Source organism: Mytilus edulis, chromosome 13, assembly GCF_963676685.1.
Source record: "Mytilus edulis chromosome 13, xbMytEdul2.2, whole genome shotgun sequence".
NCBI lineage: Eukaryota > Metazoa > Mollusca > Bivalvia > Mytilida > Mytilidae > Mytilus > Mytilus edulis.
The window spans coordinates 22,970,728-22,980,050 of record NC_092356.1 but is presented as its reverse complement, the minus strand read 5'-3'; the positions used below and the strand labels follow the sequence as shown (position 1 = coordinate 22,980,050).

Genomic DNA, 9,323 nt, shown 5'->3' with positions numbered 1-9,323 from the left:
CTTTTCTCTCTTTCTTTTAGTTATTTGCGGTCTAATTCATTTCATTGTATTTCACATTCTGGTTAGATCATATAACGAAACAATTAAGTAAGCACACATATTGCCTTTTTTTCAGTTGTTATATCTAGTGTACGGTATGTTTTTGGGTCAACTTTGGAATTTATGAAGTCACGATTTTTCTTTCTCGTGAATTTAACATACTGTTCAAAAGGTATAGCGCAGTTTTTTCACGAGCAATCGAATCGAGACCAGACGTAACTGTGTATTTATACCGTGTGACTAAACTGACACAGCACGAGTCTTACTTCCCGTTATTGAAAAAGAATTTGCCCTGAGAAAAAACAAATACCACAGCCACAAAAGATATATGATCGGTGCCTATACAATAATCCAAAACTCTACCCATTAAATTAGGACTAAAATACACGAACCAAATAATAAATGAGTTTGAATTCAAATTTACAAATAGGGTCAGCATTTCTTTCTGTACTCGTAGTATCGCTTGTGCCAAGTAGAATCACCGTTTTCGGTGATACCAAAAAAGTGAAAATAAAAAAAAAAACAAAAAAACACGCATTGCATTAAAACCAAAAACGTACAAAGAACCGTAGCAAATCTGACGATAGTACACGTACTTTTAAAAGTATCGGAATCTCGAAATAATTTATATAACATAGAGACAAAACAGGTTCCTTCTATAGCTGACTATGCGGTATGGGTTTTGCTCATTGTTTACATTGGTCGCTTGTGGAGATTTGTCTCATTGGCAACCATACCACAAATTCTTATTTTTATATCTAAAACTATACAATGAAAATTATTAAAAAAATAATCATGTCATTATATTTCCGAAAGGTTGTGTTCTATAGAATTCTGAAATCGATACAATTTTCTGCATAACAATATGAATTTCCTAAGTCAGTAGGCTGTAATACAGTTATTTACGTTGGTTGCTGTATGTCGCATTGTGTTAGCACAAATCAAACATTTAAGCTTCATAAATTAATTAATTCATAGTTGACATACCAGACTCTTTTATAGCTTAATTATATTACTATACGCATACGGTATATGTTTGGCTCATTGTTGAAGGGTGTACTTGTATTCGTTTATAGCTTTATTATATTACTATACGCATACGGTATATGTTTGGCTCATTGTTGAAGGGTGTACTTGTATTCGTTTATAGCTTTATTATGTTACTATACGCATACGGTATATGTTTGGCTCATTGTTGAAGGGTGTACTTGTATTCGTTTATAGCTTTATTATGTTACTATACGCATACGGTATATGTTTGGCTCATTGTTGAAGGGTGTACTTGTATTCGTTTATAGCTTTATTATGTTACTATACGCATACGGTATAGGTTTAGCTCATTGTTGAAGGATGTTCGTTTACATTACCGGTCTTAGATGGATAGTTATCACATAAGCATCCATACCACATCTCCTTTTTCTGAATCATCTAGGATCGAATAAACATGAAGGAACGGCAACTTTATAGTTGATGTAAATTTTGATTATTCATTATTTCAAAATTGAAATTAAACTACAGCACCAGTAATACTCGTTAGACTGCTTTTACTCTTATAGAAATTAGCCTGGGAACAAGGGTTCAAACTTGACTTTAATACGCGTATGTTCTGAAGAAGAGACTCAGCCTACACAAACTGCTATGTTGAAGATCTTACATAGCCCAAAAAATGATTCAAACCTCATCCTTTTATCTTTGGAGGATAGTTGTCTGAATCCTCTAAAATCTCTGCTCATTGTTAATGCAATAAAACTTGCTTTATGCTTATTATTTTGGTTTTTCTACATTTGATTTGAAATAAAATTAGATGTATGAACATTAACTTTGAAGTAAAAAAACTCAACTACAAGAGAGTCGAAGATACCAAAGGGACATTCAAACTCATAATTAAACTGACAACGCCTTGGCTAAAACAGACAAACAGACAAACAGACAAACAACTGTTCACGAAACACTACGTAGAAAACTAAAGACTGAGCAACACGAACACCACCAAAAAATCGGGGATGATGTCAGGTGCTCCGGAAAGGTAAAACGATGCGGATATGCCAAATGTGGAATAAAAACGTATCAGAATTCCTCAACTGCAAATTCGGAACTTCACCGTATCAGTGTACTCATGTAATATTGGAAGCACTCACTGTCTTCATTGCAGACTATATCCCTTGTGACTTTCTTTCCAGCAACACCTTTACCAACCCAGTAGTAACAAAATAAACATGATACAATTTCTTTATGATGTTCGTTTTAAACAAAACGAAATATATAAAGTGTAAAACAAACATTTGTTTGACTTATGCTAATTGCAAACTGGTCGCATATGCAATAAAGTAAGAAAGTCAACACAAACAATCGCTGCAAATTTTCAATCAGATCGAAATCGCCTAGCTACTACTAAAATAGCACTCTGGTTTTACATTATGTAACTCATCATCCTTCAAATTGTAATGCAAACCAATAGCCAAGTAAGTTTATTATTAATATGCAAATTTAGTTGTAACTTGTTGCAGTTTTAGTAAAAAGCAACTATAAAATGTTTTGTCCGAGTAGAACTTCTGTTTTTAATGCCGATTGGTTGAATGGGTTGTAAGATACCTACACAGTAATGTTCGTCTTTAAACTATTCCTTTTATCCACTTAAGAAGTCTAGTGTTAACTAGACTTATTCACGCGGCGTAATTTCGAAATTACTTGAACCCAAAAATTGTCCTAAAAACGAACATCTATACATGGATAAACATTTGTCATTAAAACAATCGACACAGAAATAAAGGACCCCTTTACATTCCAAACCGTCATCTATACATGGATAAACATTTATCATTAAAACAATCGACACAGAAATAAAGGACCCCCTTTACATTCCAAACCGTCATCTATACATGGATAAACATTTGTCATTAAAACAATCGACCTACGGAATTATGTATCTGTTTCGTTATCTATGGTCTATTTCATTAGGTTACTGATATCTTTGTTTTAAATAATTATGTATTGTAATTTTAGTCGTTGCTATTTTTCATTAATGTATGCTCCACTATTTCTTTTATTATCTATATAATCTGTAGATTAGATCTTTAATAGATCATATTAGAGCGTTAGCGGGTTTACTTAAAAAAAAAACCAAAAAAAAAAACCACATACATTCGATGGAAGGTTTTAGGAATTATCCTATTAAAAAACTTTATGCAAAGAAATGTAGGAAATCTTTACCATTACAGTATATATGCTCATCTCACATCAGTATACAGATAATATAGGAAATTGCCATTATTTACCTCAATAGAAACATTTAAATTTGATATTGCCCCTTAATGTCCCCATGTTGCATTTTAACATGTGACCATTCATAGTAATATATTGACTTAAACCCGATTTGCATTCGCATTCGTTAATCCAACGTTGCTTGGTAGACATGGAAAAAATAATGAAATTTTTACTGTTGATAATATTTTACGAAGCAATTCCATGTCTTGGACAGATGGGTGGAGGCGATGACGCAAAGACTCTTGTCACTAGCCTGTTTTCAAATTATAGTACTATGGTCCGACCAAACAAGGATTATTCGAAACCGATGAACATTGATCTAGACATGATCCTTGTTGGAATTAATGGTTTAGATGAAGTTGAGGGTAAATTAACAACAACTGGTTACCTGTCTGTTAGATGGACTGACGAATATTTAGTATGGGACACTGATATCATGCAACTGTATATTCCTCAGAATAAAATATGGAAACCAGATTTGACACTTAAAAACGGCTTTACAAAATTGACCACACTTGGGTCCGATTTTATCCTAGTCCAGATTATGCAAATGGGACTTGTATGGTGGCTGCCGTTCGAGGTTTTCGAATCTAAATGTTCGATTGACATTACACACTTTCCTTTTGATCAACAAACGTGCGACCTTGTTTTTGTAGTTTGGTCATACTTCATAATGGACGTGAATGTTACAAAAGGTAGCAACGGAATTGAAACAGAAGATATGGAAGAAAGTGCACAATGGAGCATAGTTTCCACTTCCGCAAAAGAGGATAAAGAAGGAACAGAGTCAAAGGTCACATTTACACTTACACTACAACGGAGCTCTGGGTATTATATTTTTAACATTATTATCCCAGTAATATTTCTAGGACTTCTGAATGTTTTTACTTATGTCCTCCCAGCGGACAGTGGAGAAAAGATGGGTTACGCAATGACGGTTTTCTTATCATTTGCCGTTTTTTTGACAATCGTAAGTTCGGAATTACCCAAATCGTCCGGATCCTATTTCGGATATTATTTGATGGCCTTACTCGGATTTGGTGTAATAACTGTTTGTTGTACGGCACTTGAGCTCCGCCTGCATCACAATCAGCACAAGGTGCCTGGTTGGGTTGAAAAAATGTTGAGATGCTGCTGTTGTTGTTGCAAAGACAACCGCGTCAATGATTTGGGAAACACAAAGAGGAAAAAAGACGCGACCTGGACCGATGTTACCTCTTTTATAGACTTTGTAATGTTTTGGATTTTGTTTATATCATTTATAGTTTTAACTATTATTGTTATGATCATTTTGAAGCTAAGGATTAAAATGTCATTTTGATTTGAAAAATATTTCCTAACAATTTAGTGGAATCATTTATTTTTCGTTGAATATTTAATTTCGTGGTTCACCTGTACTAACGAAATCACCGAAAAGTGGTATCCCATGAATAATAATGAATCCATAGTATCTACTTTGTTTGTGTAGCGAGGGAAACAAATATGTCCTGGCCCAAAGATTGCGATTGCAATCTAATTTACTTACAATTTTTGTATATACATTTCGACCTACATAAATATATTTGATATAGTAGACGTTTATATGAATTCTACGAAATACTAAGGATTTTCTCAAACCGGGCATAGATTACCTCAGCCTTATTTGGCACAACTTCGGGATTTTCAGGGTCCTCAATACTTTTCAACTTAAATTTGTACTTGTTTGGTTTATTATTTATTTTGGTCTATGCGTCACTAATGCGTCTTATGTAGACGAAACGCGCGGCTGGCGTATTAAATTATTAGCCCTCTACCTTTGATAACTATATAAACATAGTTGCATATAAATTTATTTATCTTGACATTTATCGAACCAATCTTATTAAAATACATCGCATACATACTTCAACTTTAAAGAGTATTCTAGCGAGCTATGAAACGGATGCTGTGTTAGAGATTCTGAAAAATATTGAGCGCTTGCAGCTTGCGGCAGCCAGAAATATCACTGGTCTGCGCGCGCAATTTGCATGCAAAGAATTTCTACTTTATGAAACTGGATAGGAAAATTTGAATTCTAGAAGAAATAGACGTAAATTATATTTATTTTAAAAAAACATAAAAATAATATTCCAAAATATCTTATGGATTGTTTCTCATATTATGCAGATAATAATTAATGTAATACAAGAAACCGTTCGCACTATAGAGTACCAAGATGTAGATTGGACATATAGATGGGACATATTTTCTAACTATTTCCCCTTCCTCAATTGGTGCATGTAATATATTGCTGTTCGACATAAGATCAATTCAAACAATTCCAAATCTCAAAAATACAATCCTGCGAAATTATATTTTTTTTGGTACCTAAATATAAACTTATTGGAAAAAGGAGGGATATATTTTTCATACAAATTTACGACACAGGCGTAGTCCTTTAAAAGCTGTTTTATACAAAGTTAATTTAGTAAATGCCCCAAGTTATGAATGTGGGTGTCCATTGTACATAATCATCATAAATCCGCTTTTTGAAAATATCCAACGCTAAGTTGCTATATCCATAGATCATATTTTTTTTGGAACAGACGAAATAAGTGTTAAACAGAAAACAATGCAATTCAGATATATTCATAATTATATACTCCATACAAAACGATTCTGTGATTAAAATGGCTGTATCTTCAAAATGTACTCGTATCCAACTGTTACTGTTTAAAATGATATATTCATTGTATATATTATTTATCTTGTTGTTATTTTTTTATTTTTTCATTTTTTGTTATGTTGTGTCACATACTATAAATATGTAGTTTATGGCAATACATATTTGAATTTGAATATGAATTATTGTACTTGAAAAAAAAAAACGCTAAATAATTGTATGCGTTCGACGCGCTTTTGTGGATTTCCTTTCATCAGGAACGCTCAAAGCCGAATACTTAAAATCCATTATTTAATTGCTGTCATCTTGAATTTTATTTTAATCTTGTATTTATTTGGAGAAAATTATGTTAAGTTGTTATATCCAATACTATTGTTTATTTGGACAATAAAATATGTCAAACTAATCGTAACATTTTTTAATTCGTCGATGACTTTTTGAATTTATAGAATGCACAACGCAATAGAAGTAGCAGAAATATTAAACTACAGGCATAGAATATAGACTAGAGAATTAGTGGGTGCTAAAATATAATCAATAGAAAATAGTTTGCGGTACTTATAAAGAATAGAGTTAAATGGCTTGAAAATGAAAGAACAAGTGAAAGAACACTACCTCTTCCAGTTCAGACCGTTATCTATATATAGTTTAACATTTCAATTTGTCTTCAAAACAATCGAATAACGTAATTAGGTTTTTGTTTCGGTATCTATAATCTAATTCATTAGGTTAATGATATAAGTGTTTTTAAATGACTTTTTATCGTAATTTAAGACGTTGCTATATTCTAATAATGTATGCACCACTATTTCTTTTATTATCTATACAGATCGAATATACTTGATCATACTAATGGTAGCGTGTTCACTTACAAAAAAAAAGAGACACAAGACTTTCGAGGGAAGATTTAAGGAAATGTCTTTTAAACATGTTTGAATAATTTTTGCAAAGGAATGTAGGAAAAATTAACCTTTATATTTATTCACCTCAAATCAGTTTAGAAATACTATAGGAGATTGCTAGTATTTACCTCATGAGAAAAATAAAAAAATGAGATTTTCCCTTAATGGCACCATGTTTCATTTCAACATGTGACTGTTAATATATTGACACTGACTTAAACCCGATCCGCATATGCATTCTTTAATCAAACGTTGCTCAGTAGACATGGAACAAATAATAAGAATTACACTGTTAATAATATCTTTCGACGCAATTCCTTGTCTTGCACAGGCGATTGGTGGCGGAGATGCCGCCCTGGATCTTGTCACGAGCCTATTTTCAAATTATAGTACAATAGTTCGACCAAACAAGGATTATTCGAAACCGATGAACGTTGATCTAGACATGATCCTTGTTGGTATTAATGGTTTAGATGAAGTTGAGGGTAAATTAACAACAACTGGTTACCTGTCCGTTAGATGGATAGACGAATATTTAACATGGGACACCGCTGAAGTCATGCAACTGTACATTCCTCAAGATAGAATATGGAAACCAGATTTGACACTTAAAAACGGCTTTACAAAATTGACTACACTTGGGTCCGACTTTATCTTAGCCCAGATTATGAATGGAGCTGTATTTTGGCAGCCGTTCGAGGTTTTCGAATCTAAATGTACGATTGACATTACTCACTTTCCTTTTGATCAACAAACGTGCGAACTTGTTTTTGTTGTTTGGTCATACTTCATAGATGACGTGAATGTTACAAAAGGTAACAACGGAATTGAAATAGAAGATATGGAAGAAAGTGCACAATGGAGCATAATTTCAACTTCTGCAAAAGAGGACAAGGAAGGAACAGAGTCAAAGGTCACATTTACACTTACACTACAACGGAGCTCTGGGTATTATATTTTTAACATTATTATCCCAGTAATATTTCTAGGACTTCTGAATGTGTTTACATATGTCCTCCCAGCGGACAGTGGAGAAAAAATGGGTTACGCAATGACGGTTTTCTTGTCATTTTCTGTTTTTCTGACAATCGTTAGTTCTGAATTACCCAAATCGTCCGGATCCTATTTCGGATATTATTTGATGGCCTTACTCGGATTTGGTGTAATAACAGTTTGTGTTACGGCATTTGAGCTCCGCATGCATCACTGGCAGAGCAGGGTGCCAAATTGGGTTAAAACAATTATGCGATGTGCATGTTGCTGTTGTTTATGCGAAGACAACCGTGTTGATGATGTGGAAAATAAAAAGAAGATAAAGAAGGTGACTTGGCCTGATGTTACCGCTTTTATAGATTTTGTTATGTTTTGGATTTTGTTTATATCATTTATTGCTTTAACAGGAGTAGTAATGGTTATTTTAAAACTTAGGATTAAAATGCCATTTTGATTTCCTTGATTTTTTTTATAATCTTTGCTAAAATTTTAGTTGGTCTACTTCAATAGTTTAGCGAGAGAACAAAAATATATCATGTCCCGTCATGAAAATTGTGATAGCATTCCAAATGAATAATCATATATCAATCGGACCTACATGTATATATTTGATATAGTAGACGGTCGTTTTTATAATGATATATACAGACATAATTGTATACTGTGGATTCGTTATTATTCGTTGGATATCAATTTTCGATGTTTTCGTGGGAACAGGTGAACCACGAATTCAAATGTCCAAAAAAAGTAAAATCACAAAAATACTGAACTCAGAGGAAATCAATTAGGAAAGTCTATAATCACATGGCAAAATCAAATAACAAAACGCATCAAAAACGAATGGACAAGAACTCTCATATTCCTGACTTGGTACAGGCATTTTCAAATGTAGAAAATGGTGGATTGAACCTGGTTTTATAGCTAGTTAAACCTCTCACTTGTATGACAGTCGAATTACATTCCATTATATTGTCATCGATGCTTGAACAAAACAAACAGACACAACAGTCAAAAATGTCAAAAATAGGGGCACAGCAGTCAACATTGTGTTATCATATTAATCACTATAAAAACAACAAATGTAACGAAGAAGCACACATCAAATTAACATCCTCATTTTGATTATATTATACGATTTTATTTGTCTATGTGAAATGCACCCATCAAGGAAGAAGGGTTTGAGTACTAGTGTAAAATTGCGCGTTTGAAATTCGCACAGGTAGACATGAAATAATTTTGTCGTTCACAGTATGACGGGATGCATAAATACAGTCACGCAAAATAGATATAACAAAAACTGACTAAACAGTATAAAGTAATAATAAATTAAATAATAGTTTGGTTCAAAGTATGATGGGATACATGAGTACAGAGTCACTTCAAATGTATATTACAAAAAGTGGGTCAACAAATTATAAATTGTATATCCGCTTTATGCAGACCTTGGCATATCCACGGAAAGGTCAGTTTTCAGCAATCAACAA

At 33.0% G+C, this 9,323-nt stretch overlaps 2 protein-coding genes across 2 annotated transcripts; both read left to right on the top strand.

The window, feature by feature from the left end:
- The first annotated feature begins 3,439 nt into the window (after nt 1–3,439).
- Nucleotides 3,440–5,987, top strand: LOC139501514 (acetylcholine receptor subunit alpha-like). The gene has a single exon (XM_071290630.1). It carries the CDS (start codon nt 3,452–3,454, stop codon nt 4,622–4,624), a length of 1,173 nt encoding a protein of 390 aa, XP_071146731.1. The 5' UTR covers nt 3,440–3,451; the 3' UTR covers nt 4,625–5,987.
- Nucleotides 5,988–7,102: 1,115 nt separating this feature from the next.
- LOC139501166 (neuronal acetylcholine receptor subunit alpha-6-like) lies at nt 7,103–8,297 on the top strand. Its single transcript, XM_071290156.1, has one exon. The coding sequence runs from the start codon at nt 7,112–7,114 to the stop codon at nt 8,291–8,293; it is 1,182 nt and encodes a 393-aa protein (XP_071146257.1). The 5' UTR covers nt 7,103–7,111; the 3' UTR covers nt 8,294–8,297.
- Nucleotides 8,298–9,323: the final 1,026 nt, after the last annotated feature.